This window comes from Loxodonta africana, chromosome 7 (genome assembly GCF_030014295.1).
Source record: "Loxodonta africana isolate mLoxAfr1 chromosome 7, mLoxAfr1.hap2, whole genome shotgun sequence".
In the NCBI taxonomy this organism is placed as follows: domain Eukaryota; kingdom Metazoa; phylum Chordata; class Mammalia; order Proboscidea; family Elephantidae; genus Loxodonta; species Loxodonta africana.
In genome coordinates, this window is record NC_087348.1 from 91187564 (window position 1) to 91213977 (window position 26414).

The following is a 26414-nucleotide window of genomic DNA, read 5'->3' on the forward strand; positions in this document are numbered from 1 at the left end:
GCCACACAGAACTCATAGACTATACTCACAATTATTGGGTTTATTAGGGAACTGACAGGTTACAATCCAGGATCAGAATCAGTTTGGAAGTGACAGGAACTCGGGAGACAGGATACAGTTCATCAATCTGGACAGCTTCCAACCTCTCAGCTCCTTCTCTACCATGCCCACTGCCAACCCTTGCTCTTGGCCTCTGCCCTTGCTTGGGCCTGGCCTCTGCCTTGCTCGGGCAAGTGTTATGGCTCTATGGCCCCATGGACACGTGCCCAGAGGCACCGCACTGTACGAGGAAGCTCTCTCGCTTCATGGGTCATTGAGCCGATTGTAGCCATCTGCTGGTCCTGCGCTGCTGTCATCTCAGTGTTACAGCTCTCCAGTGTTATAGTCCTCTGTCTCCTGGACCTAGGATATTCTCAGTGCAGGGATGCTGGGTCCAAAGACATGCTCCACTTCTGGCTCTTCTTGATGGTAGTGAGGTCCTCTCTCAACCTCCGGGATTGGCTCTTTTTAAGCCTAGCGGGATGGCAACATTGACCTATCTCCTTGGTGGGCCACAGGCACCTTATTTACATAGTCTCTGTCCACCCCTGCAAGAGTTTTATATGCCTTATTTGCATATTCCCGGCCAATCATTTAGTGGGAGTTAAAGATCATGGCCAGAAAAATAAAAAAACAAACAAACCGGTTGCCGTCGAGTCAATTCTTACTCATAGCCACCCTATAGGACAGAGTAGAACTGCCCCATGTGGTTTCCAAGGAGCCCCTGGTGGATCCGAACTGCCGACCTTTTGGTTAGCAGCCGTAGCTCTTAACCACTTTGCTACCAGGGTTTTCCATGGCCAGAAGAGCCATATAAAAAGAGAAACCCATTGCCCTGCAGTTTCAAAGCTTCTAAGGATGCTGAATTAAAATAATGTGATTGCCTAGTCAGCTAAACTAGAAACCCAGAGCCATATTACTCTCCTTCTATCCTCTGGCTCCATATGCATTCTGGCACCAAGAACAGCTCTCACAGCTGTCCCTTCCTCCTCATCTTCCCTGCCTGTTTTAATAATGCAAGGTTTATCCCCTTTTTATTGCAGGAACCACCTCACTGGTTCTCTTGCCTCAGCCTCTCCTCTTCCTATTAGTTGCTCGCCTGTTGCCAGAGTTATTTTTCTAAAACTTGAATGTGGTCATGTCACTCTTTTTTTTTTTTTTTTTTTTACTGTTGAGATATTTATCTTTTTTTTTAATTAATTTATTTTTTGTTGCTGTTGTTGAGAATATACACAGCAAAACATACACCTGTTCAACAGTTTCTACATGTATAATTCAGTGACACTGATTATATTCTTCGAGTTGTGCACCCATTCTCAACCTCCTTTTCTGAGTTGTTCATCCTCCATTAACATAAGCTCGCTGCCCCCTAAGGTTACTATCTCACCTTTCAAGTTGCTGATGGTAGTTTGATCCCATATAGATAGATCTTAAAAGAGCATAATGCTTAAGGCAGACATTCTTTTATTTATTTATTTATTGTGTTTTAGGTGAAAGTTCACAATTCAAGTCAGTCTCTCATACAAAAACTTATACACACCTTGCTACGTAACCCTAGCTCCTTTCCCCCCCTAGCTCCTTTCCCCCTAATGTGACAGCACACTCCTTCTCTCCACCCTGTATTCCCCATGACCATTCAGCCAGCTCCTGTCCCCCTCTATTAAGGCAGATACTCTTTACTAGTTAAGCTAAACTATTGTTTGGTTTTAAGAAGACTCCGGGGGATATTTTTGTTTTAAAGTTTAAAGATTATCTCAGGGCAATCATTTTGGGGTTCATCCAGCCTCCATGGCTCCAGAAAATCTGAAGTCCGTGAAAATTTGAAATTTTGTTCTGCATCTTCCCCCCTTTTGATCGGGATTCTTCTTCAGAATCTTTGATCAAAATGTTCAGTAATGCTAGCCGGGCACCATCCAGTTCTTCTGGTCTCATGGCAAAGGAGGCAGTTGTTAATGGAGGCAGTTAGCCACACATTCCATATCCTTCTTCTTCTGTTGCTCCAGGTGAATAGAGACCAATTGTTCTGACTTGAATGGCCACTTGCAAACTTTTAAGACCCCAGCTACCATACAATGAACAAGGAGGTAGAACAGAAGCACTAAACACATTATTAGGCCAATTAACTGGGATGTCCATGACCCTAAACCTCCAAACCGAGGAACCATATCCCGTGAGCTAGTTGGTTGCACATGAGCAGCCTCAGCAGCTACATTTTTTTTTATCAGTGTTATAAATATATCTATCGCCTATCTTCTACCAATTCAACTTTCTACAGGTGTACAACTTATTGACAGCATTTACATTAATCAGCTGTGCAACCCTACCCTTAATCAATATGATTTTTCTATCACTGTATACTGAACCTCAGTACTCCATGAGCGTAACCCCACCCCCACCCCTTTCCCTGTTGCTCCTGCCCCTGGTGACCACTAATAAACTTTGGTCTTTATGCATTTGTTGGTTCTTGTCTTTTTATGTAAAAGAGATCATATAATATTTGCGTTTTTGTGATTGACATATTTCACTCAGTATAATGTCCTCGAGCTCTATCCCTATTACAACATACATCAAGACTTCATTTCTCTTACTGGCTGAGTAGTATTCCATCATATGTGCGTACCACATTTTGTTTATCCATTCATCCATTGATGGGCATTTAGGTTGTTTCCACATTTTGTCTATTATGAATAATGTTGCAGTGAACATTGGCTTATAAGTATCTGTTTGAGTCTTTGATTTTAAGTCTTTTGGGCATATACCTAGGAGTGGAATTGCTGGGTCATGCGGCAGTTCTATATTTAGTTTTTTGAGAAAGTGCCACACTCTTTTCCAAAATGGCTGTATCATGGTCGTATTACTCTTGTGCTTAAAATCTTCCAAGAGCTTCCCACTGCCTAACAGCAAACTCTTTAGCATGGTGTGTAGGGTTCTTCATATCCTGGCCCCTGATTACCCCTCCAGCCTTCTCTCTCACCCTGTCCTCTTCTCTGCAGCTTAAGTTCCAGTGCCATCCAGCTGCTTGCTGCCCCCCAAGCACACCACTTTCATACCTTTGCCTAGGATGCTTTTCCTCCATTGCTAAATAGCTGGGAACAAAGGCTAATTTTTTAAGACTCAGCTCAAATAGTTCCACCTTCCTGATAGGTGACCACATTTTCCTTTGTGTTTACCATATCCTGTATATGTTTCTGTCCCGAATCAGTACCATATTGTGGCTCAGATCTGTTTACATGTATCTTTCCCAACTAGGCCTTGGGTAGAGACATCTTACTTGGATGGGAAGGGGGCATCATGCTCCCAGAGAGGTGAAGCCACAGCTCCAGAGGCAATTAGTGCCAGTGCTGGGACCAGAGCTCCAGACCATGTGTAATCTGGTGCATTTTCTACCAGTAGGCCACATTGCCTCTCAGGCTAAGGGGGCCAGGGGCAATAGAGATGAAAGAAGGCCCATTGTGATATGGAGAGAAGCAGGGCAGAAGGAGGCAGAGAGGAAAGCAAGCAAAATCTGGACAGGGTTGTGGGTTTCCTGAGGGCCTTCCAGGGCCTGGTATTTAGTGGGTGCCAAGTAAATAGGTGTTTGCTGAATTATATCAACTTCTTGGTCTGCATCCTGTTGTCTCTTGGAGCATGCCCCTTTGCTGGGCACTTCTCTATACAGGACAGGCAGTAACAGGGCTAACCCATACCTTCTACCTACGCCTTGTTTCACCATCCCACAGTACTCTGGAAGGGGACACATACAACCTGATGTCATGGTTTTCCGTGAGGTCATCGTGGTGGCATGTAAGGATGTGGAAGCACCCCATTCCTGGGAGCCAGGATCCTGGCCTGGAGTCTGCCCTCTGCCACAAGCTTATCAGGTCACCCTGGACAAGTTGCTCCATCTTTTATGGGCTTTCCTTTCCTCTGCTGTTAAATGGGCATAACGATGCCAGCCCAGCTTACTTCTCAAGATGGTCTGGAAAGCTAAGGAATTTAAGTTTGAAAAGGATAAAGTGCTGCAGAAATGTAAGGATAGGAACAAACTGTAAACACACTTGGCTCCCACTTCATAGCTCAATCAGGGTTAGTTATTATGATCCATTGATGTGGTATTTCTGGACCAGCCCAACAACTTTTTTTTGTACTTTTTATTGTGCTTTATGTGAAAGTTTACAGAGCAAATCAGTTTCCTATTCAATAATTTATATACAAATTGTTTTGTGACACTGATTGCAATCCTCACAGTGTTTCAGCGCTCTCCACCTTTTCACCCTGGATTCCCCATTTCTATTCCTCCAGTTTTCTTGCCCCTTCCTGCCTTTTCATCTTTGGTTTTGGGCAGATGTTGCCCATTTGGTCTTGCATACTTGATTGTTCTAAGGAGCACGTTCTTCATGGTTGTTATTGTTTGTATTATAGAATTAATATGTGGCTAAAAGGTGACCTTTGGGAGTGGCTTCAGTTTTGAGTTAGAAGGGTGTCTAGGAGCCATAGTCTCAGGGTTCCTTCAGTTTTTGTCAGACCAGTAAGTCTGGTCTTTTTTGTGAATTTGAATTTTGTTCTGCGTTGTCTCCTGCTCTGTCTGGGGCGCTCTATTATGATCCTGGTCAAAGCAGTTGGTGGTGATATCTGGGTACCATCTAGTTCTAGTCTCAGGCTAGTGGAGGCTTTGTTGGTTGTAATCTTCATGGAAGCAGATTGCCAGACCTTTCTTTCCTGGCGCCACTGAGTGGGCTTGACTGGTAATTTTTCTGTTAGTAGTTGAGTGCAAACTGTTTGTGCCACTCAGGGTCCTGCCTGGCACATAAATAGGTGCTTAATAATGTTTGTAGAAGGAAGAAAGGCAAGGAGGGAATAAGAAAATATCTGTTGTTAGGTGCCATCAAATCGGTTCCAACTCATAGTGACCCTATGTACTACAGAATGAAACACTACCCGGTCCTATGCCATCCTAACAATTGGTTGTTGTGCTTGGGCCCATTGTTGCAGCCACTGTATCAGTCCATCTAGTTGAGAGTCTTCCTGTTTTTGCCAACCCTCTACTTTACCAAGGGACTGGTCCCTCCTGATAACACGTTCAAGGTATGTGAGATGAAGTCTCGCTATCCTTGCTTCTAATGAATATTCTGGCTGTGCTTCTCCCAAGACAGGTTCGTTTGTTCTTGTGGCAGTCCATGATATATTCGATATTCACCAACACCACAATCAAAGGTGTCAGTTCTTCTTTGGTACACCTTTGGCATGAATATGAGGCAATTGAAAACGCTATGAGGCAAATTGAAAACACCATGGCTTGGGTCAGGCACATCTTAGTCTTTAAAGTGATATCTTTGCTTTTTAGCACTTTAAAGAGGTCTTTTGCAGCAGATTTGCCCAATGCAATGCATCATTTCATTTCTTGATTGTTGCTTCCATGGGTGTTGATTGTGGATCCAAGTAAAATGAAATCCTCAACAACTTCTATATTTTCTCCATTTACCATGATGTTGTTTATTGGTCCAATTGTGAGGATTTTTGTTTTCTTTATGTTGAGGTGTGATCCATACTGAAGGCTGTGGTCTTTTATCTTCCTCAGTAAGTGCTTCAAGTCCTCTTCACTTTCAGCAAGCAAGGTTGTGTCATCACAGGTTGTTAATGACGTATCCTTAATGAGGATCATCCAAGTTTTGGTAACACTGTGTGAATAAATTGTGGGTATCTAATTATGTGTAAACATACTTTCCCCCTCTTTTTAGGTGCAGAACTTCAGGAGAGAATCCCATCTATTCTGTAGGTAAGCAATTTTTTCATGATGCTTTAAGTGACCTGCCTGCTTTAAGTGACCTTCTAGTATTCAGTAAATATTTTGTCTAAGAACATTCCTAACATATCTTTGAGAAGAGTGACTGGGACCAAATCCCACCCTCACATGGACTAGTGTAATGGGAAAGAACATAAAGGAGTGGTTAAGAGCAAGAACTCTAGAAAGTTTGGATTCTAACTCCAACATGTATCAGTTCTGTGACCTTTGGCAAGCTATCTAGCCTCTCTGTAGCTTGGTTTCCTCACTCAAAAAATGGAGATGATTATGGGACAAACTGAAGTGAATTTGAAGATTCAATGAGATAAAACCCATAAAAGGCTCAAAAAGTTAGCTGCTATTATTACAGACCTGTCTTTCATGTCCATCAACTACCAGAAGGTTTTTCTCACAGTGGTTTATCCGAAATTAGTATCCATTCAATCTGATTAACTCAGTGTATTTCTATTTCTGCTTCAACCCAATTACTTTCCATTTTTGCTTTGTCTGTTGTGACAAATTTCAAAGAAGTTATTGGATTTTCATGACATTTGTCACGTGACTGAAGATTATCAGAGGTAAAGGAATGGGAGCAAGGAAGTATGGCATATCTACTATGTGCTAGGCAGTGTATGAGAGGCTCTACATTATTTTGGAAGATGGCAGCAATGTGTAGGGGATCACCAGAAAGTCTTTGTAGTAAAATAAAAATAAAGTGGCAGGACTTTACTACTGGGCTCAATGCTCAGCATCTCAAAATATGGGTTTTTTTATTTTTTTGCCTGAATATACTAGTGGGCCATGAAAAGCTAAAGAAAGATTTAAATATGATTGGGATTTTAACTCAACATTTTGGGGGAAAAGCCTTTTAAGTAGGCATGTCTTCTAAAGTTTTCATTCATTTATTCATTCACTCAAGAAACATTTATTGTACCAGGTTGTAGATTAAGTACTGGGGATACAAAATTAAAAGGATAGTCCTTGCAGTTTAGAAGCTTACAGGTTTATACAAAACAATATTTTTCTCTAAGAATAATACAATGAACACCTCTGTACTCACCACCTAGATTCAAGTGTTATTAACATTTTGTCATATTAACGTTCCCTGTCAGACATGGTGCCACTTCACCCCTAAGTACTTTAGCATGCATTTCTGGAAATAAGGACATTCTCTACATTCTGTTAAAGAACCACAATACCATTATTTCACTCAAGAAAAGTAATAACAACGCCCCAATATCATCTAACACCCTGTCCGTTTTCTCAGTTGTCTATAAGATGTCTTTTATGGGTGTTGTTTTTAATGAGGAGCCAGTGACGTTTCACACTTTGCATTTAGTTGTTATGTCACCTTTAATTTAGAACAGTCCTGCCTCTTTATTTTTTTGTTTTACTACAAAGACTTTCTGGTGAGACCAGACCATTTGCATTATAGAATGTCCTCCCTCCTGGATATATCTGACAGTTTACTTATGGTGTTGTGTAATGTGTTCTCCTATCCCCTTCCGTACAAATTGGAATTTAGATAGGTCTAAAAGCTTGACTAGACTCACATTAAACAATTTTAGCAAGAAAACTTCATAGTTGATACTTTGAACTTCATATTGTACCCCTTCAGGAGCTTTTTATAAACAACTGAGAATATATGGTTATAAAGGTAATATATATAAAATTTTAGGAAATATGGAAAATAAACATTAAAAAAGGGCTGAAGAATAAAATAAAAGTCACCTGTAATCCTACCGTCGAGGATAATTGTTTCACATTTTGATGTATATTCTATCAGATCGTATATATATATATATATATTTTTTTTTTTCTTGCAGTAATAGGAACAAATGATACATAATGCTTTATAATCTGCTTTTTATTCACCTAATCTGTGAACATCTTTCTACTTAAGAAATAAATAACTACATCATTATTTTGAGTGGCTGCATTGGACTGCATTAAATGAAACAATTTTGGGGAAAGTTTCTGAGTCTGGTTCTGAACATGTGGAGTTGGAATGCTTGTGAGGAGGATATATTAAGTAGCCAATTAGATACATTGATCTCAAGCTCAAAAAATTGGTCTCAGTTGGAACTTTAAGTTTGGAAGTCATGATTTTGTTGGTTTTAATTGAACACATGGGAGTGAATGAGATTCCCTAAGGAGAAAAGGTAGAGAAGGCCCCAAGGATTGGGACCTGAGGACCTCCAACATTAAAAAGTTGGGTAGAGAGATGAAAGAGATAGCTAATGAGGTTCAAAAAGGGAGGCCAAAGTGGTAGGAGAAAACCCAGACAGTATAGTTTGATAGCAACTCAAAGGAGAATATTTCAAGAAGGAAGGAGTAGTTAACTGTGTTTCAGCTGAGTGCTGCTGATAGATCAAGAAAGATACGAACTTAAAAATATTCCTTGGCTCTAGCAACATAAAGGATACTGGTGACCTTAGTGAGAGCAGTATCTGTGTAGGTGGGGTGGGGTCAGTTGTAGAAATCAACCTGGAGTGAACTGACAAGTGAATGGGAGTTGCGGAATTAGATAAAGCTACTATAGACAATGCTTTAAGAAGTCTACATGTAGAACAAAATTTTAGCTCACAAAATAGACCAGACTTACTGGCCTGACAGAGACTGGACAAACCCTGAGAGTATAGCCCCCGGACACCCTTTTAGCTCAGTAATGAAGTCACTCCTGAGGCTCACCCTTCAGCCAAAGATTGAACAGGCCCATAAAACAGAATGAGACTAAATGGGCACAACAGCCCAGGGGCAAGAACTAGACAGCAGGAGGGCACAGGAAATCTGGTAATATGGAACCCAAGGTCAAGAAGAGACAGTGTTGAACAGGAGGTGAGAGAATTGGCAGGAGCTCGAGCAGGTTATGGGGCCAAGGAAAGTTTTTTGTTTTTTTTTTTTTAATGATTATTTCTTTTTCCTGCACCTCGGCATCATCTCTCTCTCTCTCTTTTTTTTTTTTAATTGAACTTTAGGTGAAGGTTTACAGAACAAACTAGAGCTTCTCATTAAACAGTACACATATCATTTTATGACATTGATTAACAACCCCACGACGTGTCAACACTCTCTCTTCTTGACCTTGGATTCCGTATTACCAGATTTCCTGTGCCCTCCTGCTGTCTAGTTCTTGCCCCTGGGCTGTTGTGCCCGTTTAGTCTTGTTCTGTTTTATGGGCCTGTTCAATCTTTGGCTGAAGGGCGAGCCTCAGGAGTGACTTCATTACTGAGCTAAAAGGGTGTCCGGGGGCTATACTCTCAGGGTTTGTCCAGTCTCTGTCAGGCCAGTAAGTCTGGTCTTTTTTTGTGAGCTAAAATTTTGTTCTACATTTTTCTTCAGCTCTGTCTGTGACCTATATTGTGACTCCTGTCAGAGCGGTCGGTGGCAGCCGAGCACCATCTGGTTATACTGGACTCAGTCCGGTGGAGGCTGTGGTCGTTGTGGTCCATTAGTCCTTTGGACAAATCTTTCCCTTGTATCTTTAGTTTTCTTCATTCTCCCTTGCTAACAAAGGGATGAAACCGGTAGAGTATCCTAGATGGACACTCACAGGCTTTTAAGACCCCAGACGCTACTCATCAAAGTAGAATGTGGAACATTTTCTTTATAAACTATGTTATGCCAATTTAGCTAGATGTTCCTGAGACCATGATCCCCCAGCCCTCAGCCCAGCAATTTGGTCCCTAGGCAGTTTGGATGTGTCTGTAGAACTTCCATGACTTGCCTTGTACAAGTTGTACCAGTACCAGGCTGTTTCGACTACCGTAGCTGTATAGTAGCTTCTGAGTCCAGGTAGTGTGAGTCCTACTTTATTCTTCTACTTCAGTAGTGCTTTACTTATCCAGGGCTTCTTCCCTTTCCATATAAAGTTAATGATTAGTTTTTCCATCTCTTTATTTATTTATTTTATTATACTTTAGATGAAGGTTTACAAAACAAGCTAGTTCTCATCAAACAGTACACATATTGTTCCATGACATTGGTTAACAACGCCCCACTATGTCAACACTCTCCCTTCTTAAACCTGGGTTCCCTATTACCAGCTTTCCTGTTCCCTCCTGCCTTCCAGTCCCTGCCCCAGGGCTAGTATGCCACTTTAGTCTTGTTTTGTTCCATGGGCCTGTTCAATCTTTGCCTGAAGGGTGAAACTGAGGAGTGACCTCATTACTGAGCTGAAAGGGTGTTGGGGGCCATACTCTCAGGGTTTCTCCAGTCTGTCAGGCCAGCAAGTCTGGTTCTTCTGTTTAAGTTAGGATTTTGTGCTACATTTTTCTCCGGCTCTGTCTGGGACCTTCTATTGTGATCTCTGTCAGAGTAGTCAGTGGTGGTAGCTGGGCATTGTCTGGTTGTACTGGACTCAGTCTGGTGGAGGCTGTGGTAGATGTGGTCCATTAGTCCTCTGGAGTAATCTTTCCCTTGTATCTTTAGTTTTCTTCATTCTTCCTTGCTTCTGAAGGGGTGAGACCAGTGGAGTATCCTAGATGGGCGCTCACAGGCTTTTAAGACCCCAGATGCTACTCACCAAAGTAGAATGTAGAACATTTTCTTTATAAACTATGTTATTCCAATTGACTTAGGTGGTCCCCAAGATCATGGTTCCTACAGCCCCTAGCCCAACAATTCACTTCCTCAGGGAGTTTGGATGTGTCTATGGAACTACCATGACCTTGCCTTGTACAGGTTGTGCTGGCTTTCCCAGTATTGTGTACTATCTTACCCTTCACCAAAGTTACCACTTATCTATTGTCTATTAAGTGTTTTTCATCCCCACCCGCCCTCCATCATAACCATCAAAGCTTGTTTCTTTTTGCATGTAAACCTTTTCATGAGTATTTACAGTAGTGGTCTCATACAATATTTGTCCTTTTGTGATTCACTTATTTCACTCAGCGTAATGCTCTCCAGATTCATCCATGTTATGAGATGCTTCACAGATTCGTTATTGTTCTTTATCGTTGTGTAATACTCCATTGCGTGTACATACCAGTTTTTTAATTCATTCACCTGTTGATGGGTATCTAGGTTGTTTCTATCTTTTTGCAATTGTGAACAATGCTGCAATGAATATGGGTGTGCATATGTCTGTCTGTGTGACGACTTGTATCTTTAGGATATATACCCAGGAGTAGGATTGCTGGATCATAAGGTATTTCTTTCTCTAGCTTTCTAAGGAAGTGCCGTATCATTTTCCAAAATGGTTGTATCATTTTGTATTCCCAGTCTTATGCACTGCTGGTGGGAATGCAAAATGATACAACCATTTTTCCATCTCTTTAAAGAATGTTGTTGGTATTTGGATTGAGATTGTATTGTATTTGTAAATTGCTTTGGGTAGCGTTGTCATTTTCGCAATGTTGAGTCTACCTATCTATGAGCATGGTATGTTTTCCATTTATATAGATCTCTTTTGGTTTCTTGCAGTAGTGTTTTGTAGTTTTCTTTGTATAGGTCTTTTACATCCCTGGTCAGATTTATTCCTAAGTATTTTATTTTTTTAGGGGCTATTATAAATGATATTGTTTTCCTGATTTCCTTTTCATAAATGATTATTTTTTAACACACTTTTCATTTTGAGAGAGATAAAAAATATAGAAACTAAGACAGGTAATATATCAAATAAACCCAGAATTGGCAATTAGTAACAATTTTTGTAATTCTTTCATCATCTTTTTTATATTTAAAATGTAGATGATGTTCAGGTCTCCTGTGTGCCCTAACCTTGGTTTCATCCCTCATCTCCAACCAGAGGCAGGGTTTATTTTGAACTGGTATATATTCTGAGGAAGGTTTTTTGTTTCTTTTTAATTACTATTAAAATTATCAACTGTTAAAACTTTTAAATGACTGCAAATGGTAAAAATAGATGTAAAGTTACTTCATAGTGGTGTCCACTGATACCAGTTTCTTGTGCATCTTGCTGAAAAGGTTTATGCACATATGAACACATATATTATGTGTGTGTATAAAAGTTTATTTTACACAAATGGGATCATATTATAAATGGAGAACACCATTGTATGAATGTATCTTAATCTGGACATTTAGGTTGTTCTTAGTTTTTTGCTATTTCCAAAAATGCTGCAGTAAACATTTTTATACATAAATCTTTTGCAAACTTCTTCCAGTATATTTGCAAAATAAATTCCTGAAATTGAAATTGCTGAGTCCATGGATTGTAAATTGAAAATTTTGGTAAGTTTTGCCAGATTGCCCTTGAGAGAGGCTATACTAGTTTAAATTTTCACTAACAGTATGTATGTCTGTTTTCTGGCCAAAAGTGGACTTTATAAAACATTTTATTTTTTTACTAGTGAAAAATTATGTCTCATTGTTTTAATTCGCATTTTTTGAGTTAGTCACCTTTTTGTATGTTTATTGGCCATTTGTATTTCTTTCCTTGTGAACTGCCTGATTATATTTTTTGCCCAGTTTTCAATTTGATCATTTGCTTTTTTCTTTTTGATTTATCAGAAATTCTTATTTAATAAGGAAATTGGCATTTTTCTGTCATATATACCATATTTTTACACAAATGATGTGTACCTTCTATGTTTGTTTGGCAGCTACTCCCTCTCCTGTATTTTCATAAGTACCACTATGCTAATTTTTTTACAGCAATATGTAAAAAAAATTGGCATAGGAGCCTCTACAAAAATACCTAGTGGGGGGAACACCTGACAAATGTAGAAGGCACATTATTTGTGTAAAAATACTGTATATTCTATTTTTTATATTCATCTATCTCTTCACTTTGTTTTTTATTGAACAGAAGTTTTAAATTTTTATGTAGTTGAATAATATTTGTTTGACTTCTAGATTTTGTTTCATGCTTAGAAAGATCTATACTCCAAGATTATTTTTAAAAAGCTTTGTTATCTTCTGTTACTTTTTTTTTCTTTAAATACGTAATCCATCTAGGATTAGAAGTGGGGTAAGGATGCAGTCTTTTCTCCCCAAATGAAGTCAGTTGTTTTAACATTTATTGAAATATTTACCTTTTTCCTGTAGGCTTGAGGATGTCAATGTTATCATATGCTAAGTTTCCACGTAGATCTGGGCCTATTTTTTTTTTTTTAAATAATTTTTATTGTGCTTTAAGTGAAAGTTTACAAATCAAGTCAGTCTCTCACATATAAACTTATATACACCTTACTACATACTCCCATTTACTTTCTCCCTAATGAGTCAGCCCGCTCCCTCCTTCCAGTCTCTCCTTTCGTGACCTTTTTGCCCATTTCTAACCCTCTCTACCCTCCCATCTCCCCTCCAGACAGGAGATGCCAACACAGTCTCAAGTGTCCACCTGATACAAGTAGCTCACTCCTCATGAGCATCTCTCTCCAAACCATTGTCCAGTCCCTTCCATGTCTGATGAGTTGTCTTCGGGAATGGTTCCTGTCCTAGGCCAACAGAAGTTTTGGGGACCATGACCGCCGGGATTCTTCTAGTCTGTCAGACCATTAAGTCTGGTCTTTTTATGAGAATATGGGCCGATTTTTTAACTTTCTTTTGTTTCATTGATCTGTCTGTATATTTGATGCTAGTACCAAAGTGTTTTAATACTGTTTTCAATAGTTTTAAGGTGCAATTTAGTATTGGATAGGGCTTATTATGGGGTAGTTTTTTGTTTTGTTTTGCTTTTAAAACTGGGGTTAAGTAGTGCATGTTAAAGGCTGATAGAACAGACCCAAAAGGGACCCTTTTGAAAAGAGTGGGAGGGTAACAATTTATTCGAACAACTTCCTATTTGGAGAAATTTAAACTGTGTCAAAGGTTTTGCAATGTAAACAACACTATAATAAACATCCTTGTACATTAATATTTGTGCCCATGTCTTAATATTTACTTAGGATACATTTATAAAAGTGGCACTGTTGGGTCAAAGGAAATGTACATTTATAAGGCTATTGATGCATATTACCAAAATGCTTTCCAGAAAGATTGTACCACTTTGTACTTCTTTGGTATAGAAGAGTGTCTTTTTTTACATACTCATCAACATTAGGTGTTGTAATTTTTAATATTTGCTATTACTATAGGTTAAAAAATACTATCCCTTGTGTTTATAGCGTACATTTTTTGATTTCTAGTAAGTTGAACACATTTTAAATATCCTTTCCTTTGCCCATTTTTCAGTTGTAGTCAGGGAATCCCAGTCCTTAGAAGATTCAAGACCCAGGGTAACTTACCAGTATGGGTCTGCATAAGATAATTCCACTTGAAAAGAGACAGCTTTTTTTGACATTTTTCATACGTTTTTTTTTTTAATTTATTGTGCTTTAGGTGAAAGTTTACAGCTCAAGTTAATTTCTCATACAAAAATTTGTACATATATTGTTATGTGACCCTAGTTCCAATCCCTATAGTGTGACAGCATACTCCCCCTTTCCACCCACGGTTTCTTGTGTCCATTTAACCAGCTCTTATCCCTTTCTGCCTTCTCATCCCTCCTCCTGACCGGAGCAGCTGCCCACTTAGTCTAGTGTATCTACTTGAACCAAGAAGCACACTCCTCGTGAGTATTATTTTATGTTTTATAGCCCAGTCTAATCTTTGTCTGAAGAGTTGGCTTTAGAAATGGTTTCAGTTGTGGGTTAACACAGAGTCCAAGGGCCATGTCTTCTAGGTTTCCTCTAGTCTCAGTCAGACCATTAAGTGTGGTCTTTTTATGTGAATTTGAGTTCTGTACCACACACTTCTCTCCTGCTCTGTCAGGGACCCTCTGTTGTGTTCCCTTTTAGAGCAGTCATTGGTAGTAGCTGGGTACCATCTAGTTCTTCTGGTCTCAGGCTGATCAGGTCTCTGGTTCATGTGGCCCTTTTGTCTTTGGGCTAATATTTCCTACTGTCTTTGATGTTCTTCATTCCCCTTTGCTCCAGGTGGGTTGGGATCAATTGATACATCTTAGATGGCCACCTGCAAACTTTTAAGACCCCAGCTGCTACTCACCAAAATGGGATGCAGTACATTTTCTTAATGAACTTTGTTATGCCAGTTGATCTACATGTTCCCCGAAACCATGGTCCCTGGACTCCTGCCCCTACTACTCTGTCTCTTGAAGTGTTTGGTTGTGTTCAGGAAACTTCTTAGCTTTTGGTTTAGTCCAGTTGTGCTGACTTCCCTTGTATGTTGTCCTTCTCTTTACCTAAGATGATTCTTGTCTATTATCTAGTTAGTGAATTCCCTTTTCCTTCCCTCCCCATCGTCGTAACCATCAAAGAATGTTTTCTTCTGTGTTTAAATCTTTTCTTGAGTTCTTATAATAGTGCTCTCATACAATAATTGTCATTTTGTGACTGACTAATTTCAGTTAGCATAATGCCTTCCAGATTCACCCATGTCGTGAGATGTTTCGTGGATTCATCATGGCTATCAGGGCCAGGGTTTTTTTTTGCTGGGAATTTTTAAATTACCTCTTCAGTCTCTTTTGCTATAGGTTTATTGAGTTGTTCTACCTCTGTTTGTGTTAGTTTAGGTAGGTAGTGTGTTCTAGAAATTTGTCCGTTTCCTTTCGGTTTTCAAATTTGTTGGAGTACAATTTTTCATAGTATTCTGTTATTCTTTTAATTTCAGTTGGGTCTGTTGTGATATCACCCATCTTATACCTTATTCAGGTTATTTGCTTCCTCTCCTGTTTTTCTTTTGTCAGTTTGGCCAATAGTTTATTGATTTTGTTGATCTTTTCAAAGAACCAGCTTTTGGTCTTGTTAACTGTTTCAATTGTTTTTCTATTCTCTATTTCATTTACTTCTGCCCTAATTTTTATTATTTTCTTTCATCTGGTGCTCGTGGGCGTCTCTTGCTGCTTTCTATTTGAATTGTAGGGTTACTGTATTGATTTTGGCACTTTCTTCTTTTTTTGTATGTGTGCATTTATTAATGTAAATTGACCTCTGAGCACTGCTTTTTCTGTGTCCCAAAGGTTCTGGTTGAATGTGTTCTCATTCTCATTTCACTCTGTGAATTTCTTTATTCTGCCCTTAATTTCTTCTATAACCCAGTAGTTTTTGAGCAAGGTGTTGTTCAGTTTCCATGTATTTGATTTTTTTTCCTTGCTTTTTTGTTACTGATTTCTACTTTTATGGCTTTATGGTTAGAAAAGATGCTTTGTAATATTTCGATGCTTTGGATTCTGTTAAGTCTTGCTTTATGGCCTAATATATGGTCTATTCTTATGAGTCAGAGACGGCACTGGGCTGGGCTGGCTGGGCATTCTGGAGAACGTTCCATTTGCATTGGAAAAGAAAGTATACTTTGCTGCTGTTGGGTGGAGTGTTCTGTATATGCCTATGAGGTCAGGTTGGTTGATTGTGGCATTTAGACCTTCCATGTCTTCATTGAGCTTCTTTCTGGATGTCCAGTCCTTCACCAAAAATGAAGTGTTGAAGTCTCCTACTATTATTGTGGAGCTGTCTATATCTCTTTTTAGTGCTGTTAGAGTTTGTTTTATGTATCTTGGAGCCCTGTTGTTGGGTGTATAAATATTTATTATGGTTATGTCCTTCTGGTGTATTGATCCTTTAACCATTATGTAGTGTCCTTCCTTATCCTTTGTGGTAGATTTTATTTTAAAGCCTATTTATTTTGTCAGAAATTAATATTGCTACTCCTGCTCTTTTTGGATTGTTGTTTGCCTGATGTATTTTGACTTTTAGTTTATTTGTGTCTTTGAGTCTAAGGTGTGTCTATTGTAGGCAGCGTATAGATGGATTGTGTTTTTTTATCCATTCTGCTACACTCTGTCTCTTTCTTGCTGCATTTAGTCCATTTACATTCAGTGTAATTATTGATAGGTATGAGTTTAGTGCTATCATTTTGATGTACACTTTTGTGTGTGGTTGACAGTTTCTTTGTTCCACTTAATTTTCTGTGCCACGTGGTTTTTCTTTATGAGTTTTCTTTTCATCGTTGTTGATTTTGTATTCGCTGAGTCTTTATGTTTTTCTTCTTTTTTATTTTGATGTGTAGAATTGTTAATTTCCTTTGCAGTTACCTTAATATTTACCTGTATTTTTCTAAGTTAACGCTAATCTTTTATTTGTTGATTTCCTCTTCATATGAAAATTCTTTGACTATTTAGTCCCTCTTTTTTGTTTTAATGTTGCCATCTTATACCTATTGATGTCTCTGTTTCCCTATTTTCAGTGGTTTAGCTCTGATTTATTTTTGTGACACACCTATCTGGATTGATACCTGGTTGTTCCGTCCTGTGTCCTAATTTTGGGTTGTTATTTGATATTGTTGATTCTCTAACCAGAGGACTCCCTTTAGTATTTGTAATTTTGGTTTGGTTTTTACAAATTCCCTTAACTTCTGTTTATCTGGAAATGCCCTAATTTTGCCAACGTATTTGAAAGACGGTTTTGCTGAATATATAATTCTTGGCTGGTGATTGTATTCCTTCAAGGCTTTATATATCCCATCCCATTGCCTTCTTGCCTACATGGTTTCTGTTGAGTAATCAGAGTTTAGTCTTATCAACTCTCCTTTGTAGATGACTTTTCATTTATCCCTAGCCGCTCTTAAAATTCTCTTTTTATCTTTGGTTTTGGCAAGTTTGATTATAATCTACTGTGTGTGGGGTTCAGTGAGTTTTTGGATAGATATCTTCTCATCTTTCACAATATCAGGGAAGTTTTCTGCCAACAAATCTTCAACAATTTTCTCTGTATTTTCTGTTATCCTCCCAGTTCCAGTACTCTAGCTATTCATAGGTTATTCCTCTTGGTCCGGTCCCCCGTAACTCTAAGGGTTTCTTTATTTTTTTTAATTCTTGTATCTGATTTTTCATCAAATAAGTTGGTGTCAAGTGCAATTATCTTGAATCTCACTAATCCTTACTTCCATTGTCTCAATTCTGCTTCTATGACTTCCTATTGAGTTGTCTAATTCTGAAATTTTATTGTTAATCTTTTGGGTTTCTATTTGCTGTCTCTCTATGGATTCTTGCAGCCTGTTAGATTTGTCATTATGCTTTTGTATAACCTCCTTAAGTTCCTCTCTTGCTTTGCCTTTGTGTTCCTTGGCTTGGTCTGTGTTGTGCCTGATCTCCTTCCTGATCTCTTGAAGAGCTCTGTATGTTAATCTTTTGAATTCTACCTCCAGCAACTCCAAGAGTTTATCTTCCCCTGGGAGGTATCTTGGTTATTTGTTTTGGTCACTTGCTGAAGCCATCATGGTCTGCCTCTTTATGTGATTTGATATTGATGGTTGTTTCCGAGCCATCAATAAGTTATTATATTTATTTATTTTATGTTTGCTTACTGTGTCCTAGCTTCTTGTTTTGATATGTCCAAATAGTCTGGTCATGTGAGCTACTTTGATTATTGGCGTCTTTGAAGCTCTCATGTCGTATCACCAGGTGGTTAGAGCTGTTACTAGGTATGTGAGTTCAGGAGTCTGTTTACTTTTCTTGTGTGGATTCAGCTCAAGTCTCTAGGTCATCAGTCACTGAGTGTGTGGTGCAAACTCTCAGCTACAGTCCTGGACTGGCAGGGCTACGTAGGGGTGATTGGAGTAGGCACAGGTATCTGGCTGCTATAGGGGGTTATGTGCTGAGCAAAGTAGGGGGCTGACGGCTGCCCCTGGGTGCCTGGGTGGTAGGAGTGTCCCTGTTCCTAGAGTGTTTTCATGTGTGTAGTGTGTAGGTGGGTGGGTTTTGCAGCTGGACTTTGGGGACCCAATGCTGTTGGCTGTAAGGACTGGGAGGCACCACCTATTCTCAGACCCCTATTGTGAGTGGCTGGTTGGAGTGGGTGAAACCACCAGTCCCTAGGCCCCTGGTGTGGGTAGGCGAGGACCCTGCTTAATGGGCAGGGCAGTGTCAAATGTCATGAATCTGCTACTCCTCCCGAGCTGTTGCAGTTGAAAGTAGGATTTAGGTATATACCCTGTTTTACTATTCTAACGAGGGCCTATGCTGTTGAAATGGACCCACACAGGTCTAGGCAGGGGTGAAAGGCATTCAAAGCCTATGGATCCCTTATGCCTGTGCCTAGGCAATGAGGCTGTGCCTTTATGAGTGCCTGGCTTAGGGGAGCTGGCAGATTATTTTTTCCCTGTTTGTTAATTTGTTCCTTCTCCAAAGTTGGGAAAATGGTTTGAGGCATGAGACAGATCCCACTTCTGGCCCAGGGGGTGCAGCAATCACTAATGCCTCAGCCTAGGACCAAAGCAGAGTGGGGAGGAGGTGGGTGAATGGGGGATAGGTACTTCCCAGAGAGGGGAATGGTGTTTTTGATCCTGTGCAGTAGGTTAGACCCTTGCACTTAACTTTTGCTGATTCACTGTCGCCTCTCCTTGGTTCCGGAGGCTTGTGTAGACTCTTCGCTGCTTGGTTTCTTCTAGTGTGGAAAACGCGTCCTGAGTGCTACTGCTTGCATCAGCCCACATGTGCCAGATTATCCAGCCTGCAGGGTGCCTGCCAAGTCAGGTCTGGCAAATCCTCACTGCTTCTGAACTGTCTCTCCCTCTCCCTGCCACTCAGTCTAACTCTTCAACTTTGTCTTTGATGTTCTGGGCTCCTAAAAAAAAGTCATATATAATTGATTCACTTGGTGTTTTAGTTCTTTGCTGTAAGAGGGACCACAGGAAGTATCTGACTACTCCACCATCTTGGCCCTGCCTCCCTCATAGATATCTTTAAAGCCAGAAATTTCAAAACTGTATTAAAATGATGTTCAGAAACAATACAGGAGCAGTGCCCATACCTACCTTCACCTGTGTGGGCCCCGGGGTACCATCCCAGCTGCTCTATTCAGGGGATGGGCCTGATTGTGTTGACTATCTTTTTTTGTTGATTTAAATGTACATAGAGTAGACATGAGCCCTGCAGATGCAGTGGTTAAGGTGCTGGGCTGCTAACCAAAAGGTTGAAAGTTCAAACCCGTCAGCTGCTCCGCAGAAGAAAGATGTTGCAGTCTGCTTCTGTAAAGCTTTACAGCCTTGAAAACCCTATGGAGCAGTTCTACTCACTCTGTCCCGTAGGGTCTCTATGAGTCCGAATTGAGTTGACGGTGGGGTTAAAGAGGTAGCAGTAAATATATATAAAAAGGTAAAATGAAGGGAACTCAGAGTGCTCTCAGAGCATGAACAAAAAAGTGAGAAACATATTCAAGTCCAGGTAGTTAAGTATAATTAGAAGAACTAAAAGAAGTTCGAAAAGGGCAGCACTTTGAAAAAAGTAGGCAGCTGCCGGGAACAAATCATTGCAGATTGTCTACATAAAATATCGTAAGAACTTTTTTTTAATATACATTTATTGAACACATACTGTTTGCCAGATATTGGCATTGTATCTGCACTTGAAGACCTTACATTCTATTGAATGGAGAAAATATCCCGTAATTAGATCCTTCGCTGGGGCTGCCCACATTTTTTCCCCTTTCTTTACGTGCACAGCCCTGCTAAAAATGCTTGTTCCAGTATTGAAGGGGAAATAAAATAAAGCTGTTTACTGCCATCCTGGTTTGAAGAATCTAGTTCCCAGTTTAGTAAACAAGAACTTTGAAGGGCAGTTGGCTCTGGCATATATAAATGAAAGGCAGGGGATGTAAGGTAAGCCAGTGCATGGTTACACCCTGTAAATGTAGTAATCGAGAGATTTTCAAAGCCTCTTATTGAAACCCTGGGGTTCTGTGTCTTCATTCAGTGAAAAGAGTTGTCAGTTCTCTCAGGAGGCTGCCCGTTAATGTGATAGCAGGAAACTCAGCTTAATGACACAGAAAAAAAAAAAAAAAACTAGTGCCATCACAGAGCAGGGGGAAAAAACCAGCCTCTCAGTTGAACTTATTGGAAATCAGAGGCTTTCAAACTTATAAATTTTATAATGAAAACAACTGGCTAATTAAGCAGTTTAACCACTGGTAATTCGACCAAAACCTTTCATTGAAGGGGGAAAATAGTTAATTTAACAGTAGTTTGAACTGGCTTTTTAATTAGCCATCTGCTCTAATTATAGGAATTGCCCCAGATGAGTGTGAAAATGCCGCCTTGCCAAGGAATTCCAGTAGAAGAGAGGCTGAGGCAAGCATTTCTAGCACTTTTAACTAAGTGCTTCATCATCTCAAAGATCAGTTTTGGTTCTGCTGGTTGAGACCATCAGTGGGTGATTGAATTTCTGTGTACTTAAAGATGTTGATTGGCGCATGAGTTTTTTATTTACACAAAATGTTTTACTATCTAATGGAGGCATGGGAGAGCTATAACTGTTGAAGTAAATTCTTGATGATCTTTGTATGTGTAGTGCAGAAGAGTTTCACAGAAAAAGTGACACTTGAGCTGGCCTCAGAGGCTGTGTTGGATTTCACTGATCAGAGAAATGTAGTCCAGCAGGAGGAACAGCCTAGCAAGGCACAGAGGCAGAAAACTGTATGGCTTGTACACAATGGCAAGTGTAGCTATGTGGCTGTGGAGCAGGGTTTTGAAAGCCTGGAGGGGTGTAGTAGGAACCAGATTATAAAATAAAAGTCCTTATATGTTTACTTAGAGAGTTTGACCTTTGGTCGGTGGACATCCATGAAATACTTGAAAATATGGCAAAGACCTCTTTCTTATTCATTGTCTCACCAGTGTGTGGAATGAATAAATGGTAGAGTTAATGTGAGTTAATGAAAGAGAATAACATGATTAGATTTGTTCGTTAAAGGGATTACTCTGTCAGAAGAAGGAGGATCGGAAATCAGCATAGGAACTGAAATGTGAGTATAATTAACTCCTTGAACAGCTGTGTCCTTTGCCATGAGACAAGAAGTACTGAATGGTGCCCAGCTCCCATTACTGAACACTTTGATCAAAGACCGTATAGAAGAATCCCGATCAAAAGATGAGAAACAGAATTTCAAATTTTCATGGGTTCCAGATTTTCTGGAGCTATTGAAGCTGGGTGACCCCTCCTTCCCCACTATTGCCCTGAGTGGAAACCCTGGTGGTGTAGTGATTAAGTGCTACAGCTGCTAACCAAAAGGTTGGCAGTTCGAATCCACCAGGCACTTCTTGGAAACTCTATGGGGCAGTTCTACTTTGTCCTGTAGGGTCAGGTCACTATGAGTCGGAATCGACTCGATAGCAACGGGTTTACGGGTTTGTTTTTTTTTTTTATTATTGCCCTGAGGACATCTTTAAACCTTAAACCAAAACTGTTCCTTGAAATCATCTTTAAACCAAACAATACCAAAAACCCACTGCCGTCGAATCGTTAATTAGTGTAAAAAATGTTTGCCTTGAGTGTTGTGATGTTTTAAAGAATTATTTATTTGTGATCAGATTGGCAACAGCAACTGGAAAGGGTAGATAAGAAGCTTAGGGGGCAGTAAGTTTAAGTTAATGATGATGAAATAATTTGGAAAAGGATATCAAGAAAGGTGGCACAGTTTGAAGAACGTAATCAGTATCACTGAATTGTACATGGAGAAATTGTTGAATTGGTGTATGTTTTGCTGCATATATTTTCACCAAAAAAGAAGAAGAAGAAGGAATATTTTGTCAGCTTTATAGAAGGTGGAATAGAGAGGGAGGGTGCAGGAATATCTCCACCAATACCTTAGCTGAGGCTTTAGCTGTAATCTTCCATCCACATTCCTGCTCCTCTATACGACAACCAAAGTAATCTTTTTAAACCATACTTCAGAACATATAATTTCCCTGTTTGTGGCTATTCAGGATGAAATCCACACCCTTACCAAGACCCAGCATGGCTGGTTCTGTATCACCACTGATGTCTCTGATGCACTCTGCACGCCTCTCCTTTTGCTTCAGCCACTCTGACGGTCTTTCTCTTCCTTAAATATGCCAAGTGGTGTCCGCCTAGGTCCTTGGGTAGTTCAGACAATTTATACTCAACTACTAACCTAATAGAGTTGGCAGTTTGAACCACCCCCAGCTATACCTTGAAAGAGAGGCCTGGCAATCTGCTTCTATTGAGATTACAGCCAAGAAAACCCTATAGAAGAGTTCTACTCTGTATCATATGGGGATTGCCATGAACTGAAATTGACTCAACAGCAATGGGTTGTTTTTTTTATTTTGTCCTACATTAGGACCTTTGTACATAAATTTCCTCCTGCCCAGGACATTCATCCTCCATTTTTTACCTCATAAACTCCTAGCTGCCTTTTAGGTCCCACCAAACCAACAAACCAAACCCACTACCATCGAATCAATTCCAGCTCTGTCCTGGAGGACAGAGTAGAACTGCCGATAGAATTTCTAAGGCTGCCACATCTTTCTCTTGAGGTCTCAATTTTATTTAAATTTTTAAATAGGTAGAGCATGTACATGGAACAAAATATAAGGGGTACAAGAGTATAAGGTAAAAAGTAAGCCTCTCTCCCCTGCCTTCTAGCTACTTAGTCCCTTACTCCCTCCCTGGGGGATAACCATTATTATTATTTTCTTCTGAATTCTGGTCTCAGTTTGAATGTTATTTTTTCAGAGAGCGCTTCTCCAATACGCCAGTCTAAATAGGTCTACCAATTGTATTGCCATAGTTTTCTGTGCTTTTCCTTTTTAGCGTTTGTCACGATTTGTTTTTTATGTTTATTTTGTGACTATTCTGTTAATGATTTCCTCCTCCCACTAGACTGTAAGCTCCACAAGCAGAGTTTTGTTGGCCTTGTTCACTATGATTTCCCCAGCTCTCTGCACAGTGCCTGGCATATCATTAAAAAAAAAAAAAAAAAATACCGAACCCATTGCCATCAAGTCAATTCTGATTCATACCGACCCTACAGGACAGAGTAGAACTGCCCCACAGGGTTTCTAAGGAGCAGCTGGTGGATTCAAACTGTTGACCTTTTCGTTAGCAGCCAAACGCTTAACCACTGCGCCACCAGGGCTCTGGCATATCATAAGTACTCAATAATATAAGCCCTCCCTAAGCCTTGCCTGTTTCTCTGAGCTCATCTCTTACGCTCCTCCTTATACTCTGCCTTGAAATTCTCTCTGGTTCTTCTGCTCACTATTTGTATTTCCTTCTGTCTAACTCCTTGTCATTCTTCCAAGTTTTACTTAAAAACCACCTGCTCTAAGAATCCTTCCTTGACTCTGCAAGTCCAGGCTAAGTGCACCACCCATGTATGGCCCTTACCATAGCCCTTATCACCCTGCATTGTAATTACTGTCTGTTTCCCCACTGTCGCAGGGGCTTTGTCATTCTTTGTTCATTGGTGTAGCCCAGGCTTCTAGGGCAGTGCTTGGTAGGAATCAGTCCTGTCATGGATGTTAGGTTGGTTGTCCATTGTACAACTCTGGAGTGTGCCATTCACATCATTGTGAGGTTACAATTACCATTGGCTACTCTGGTGAGTAATATTTGTTGAAAGAATGAACATATTTTAGAGGGTCCAGTGCTTTTTTAGAAGGTCATATTTTGAGGTCATAGCAAAATCTTGTTGAATGAGATTCTTCCGCAAGGCTCCTCTGGTCTGAGGATCGTTGTGTACCCATCAGGGGGATTTGGACATCAACTCCTTGGGTGAGGTCCCAGATTGCAGAGTCTGGAGGCTGAAGTCCAAAAGGTTAAAGGTCTTAGATTCAGAGAGATGGAATTGGGGCAACAGCAAGAGGACACCTCAGGTATATTCAGTGCTCTTTGAGAGCCTCTGGCCAAAAATACCACCCTCTTCCTTGCATGGTAAACTGCTACTCTTTCTGAACCTGTTCACCTGTATTTTCTGAACCTGTTCACCTGTATTCGCTCCACCCTTACCCCTCCCTAGCTCCACCCCTACACAGGGCATAGTTAGGTGTTCTTTCCTTTGGATATTGACAACATTGCTCACAACTCCATCAAAGCACTTTGTACACTGTAAGGTAATTATCTCCTTTCCCATCACCACCCCTAGTATACCTTGAGTGTCTCAAGGACAAGTAGCATGTTTTATTCATCTTTGTAACTGCCCCAGTGTCCATATAGTTGTTGGCATGTAATAGTAAGTGTGGAGTAACAGATATCATGGAAGGGATATCCCTGCATTGTGTTGATGAAATAATGTGTACTGTAAATTCAGGTACATTCTTTGAAGCCAGGACTATCTCTGTCCCCACACAGAGCCAACCTGCTTGGAAACCCACTTAGGGAAAGAAGGCCTAAGCAGTCTTTCACCTGATGTCACTTAGACTTCTCCATACATTTTGTGTTTATCCCTCTACAGAGTGGTCATCCTGCAAAGACAAGGGTAGCATCCCAGGAGCCAGGAGGAAAGGGAGCAGAACCTAGGACTAGTTCTCCAGAAAGTGGAGAGGAAGCAGGAGAGACAGACATACAGACAGACAAAGCAAAGGTGTGTAGGGCTAGTTTCTTATCTAGAGATAAGGAACTAAGATCACAGCTAGAAAACATCCGGTCTAGTTGTATTTTGCATTCCAGAAATTCAAGTATTATAACCTAATGCTTATGGACACAGGTGTTCAGTTAGGTAGACCTGCGTTTAAATTGCAGCTCTGCCTCTTACTTGCTGGATGACCTTAAATCAATTCGTCACATTTTTTTTTGCTGCAGGTTTTGAATTTGTGATGAGGATAATAACCGTGAGGATTAAAGGAGAAGTTATGTATATGTATGTGTGTATATTTATATATCTCTTCATATATAAAACATTAGCAGAGGCATATGGTAAGCCTGTAGCAAATAATAGCCATGTTATCATTATGTTGCTTAAAAGCTTGTTTTAAATTTTATTTTGTGAAAGTAATACATGAACATGGTAAAAGTTCAAAAAGTACAAGTGATAAAAAGTTTCCCTCTCTGATCGCCAGATTCCCAGTTTCCCTCCCAGGAGTTGACCACTATGACTAGTATTTTATGTATCCTTTGAGGGAGCTCTTAATACTTTATATATTATGCTGCAGAAGTAGACACTGAAATGGAGTTTGGAGTGTAAGGTGTTTATGAAGGATTAACTCCTGGGAAAGGAAGGGGGAGGATGCAGGATTGGGCAGAAGGAGAAGTTAGATTCAGACGTAGGACCAACAAAGCCGTGGTCAAAGTGACAGGGAGCTTTGGAGTGAATATCGTCTGTCAGAGTTGTCCCACATTGAGCCAAAACGGTCAGGCCTTCATATCCCTACCTTGCTTAACCCATGCTTAGTCAGTGGATATGGGCAACCCTGGGAGGGGTGTGACCTGTGGCTGAGGCTGACTCTGAAGGAGCTGTCTGCTGATGGCACAGCTCACAGCTGGGCAGCAAGTCCTTCAGCGAAGGGGAATCTGAGCGGCTCGTGTCTGGGTCTACCACAATGTACATATACATAGGTATTCTTTTTTTTTTTTACCTAGTAGTATTAGACATATAGAGGACCCTGGGTGGTGCAGTTTGTACTCAACTACTAACTGAAAGGTTGGCAGTTTGAACCTACCCATGGTGCTGCAGAAGAAAGGCCTGGCCATCTGTTTCAGTAAGATTACAGCCAAGAAAACCCTACTGAGCTCAGTTCTACTCTGTAACGCATGGAGTGGCCACATAAGTTGGAATTGACTCAGCGGCAATGGGTTTGTTTTTTTGGAGGGTGGAGTATACACATGCAGTGGAGCCCTGGTAGCGCAGTGGTTAAGTGCTTGGCTGCTAACCAAAAGGCCAGCAGTTTGAACCCACTAGCCGCTGTGCCAGAGAAA

General features: G+C 40.3%; 1 protein-coding gene across 1 annotated transcript in view; it reads left to right on the forward strand.

The window, feature by feature from the left end:
* MRPL48 (mitochondrial ribosomal protein L48) overlaps positions 1-26414 on the forward strand; it is a 100150-nt gene that overhangs the window by 44037 nt on the left and 29699 nt on the right. Inside the window, exon 6 of the mRNA XM_064289512.1 lies at positions 5757-5794. Within this exon, the coding sequence (XP_064145582.1) occupies positions 5757-5794 (38 nt within the window). The remainder of the gene's footprint in view (positions 1-5756; positions 5795-26414) is intronic.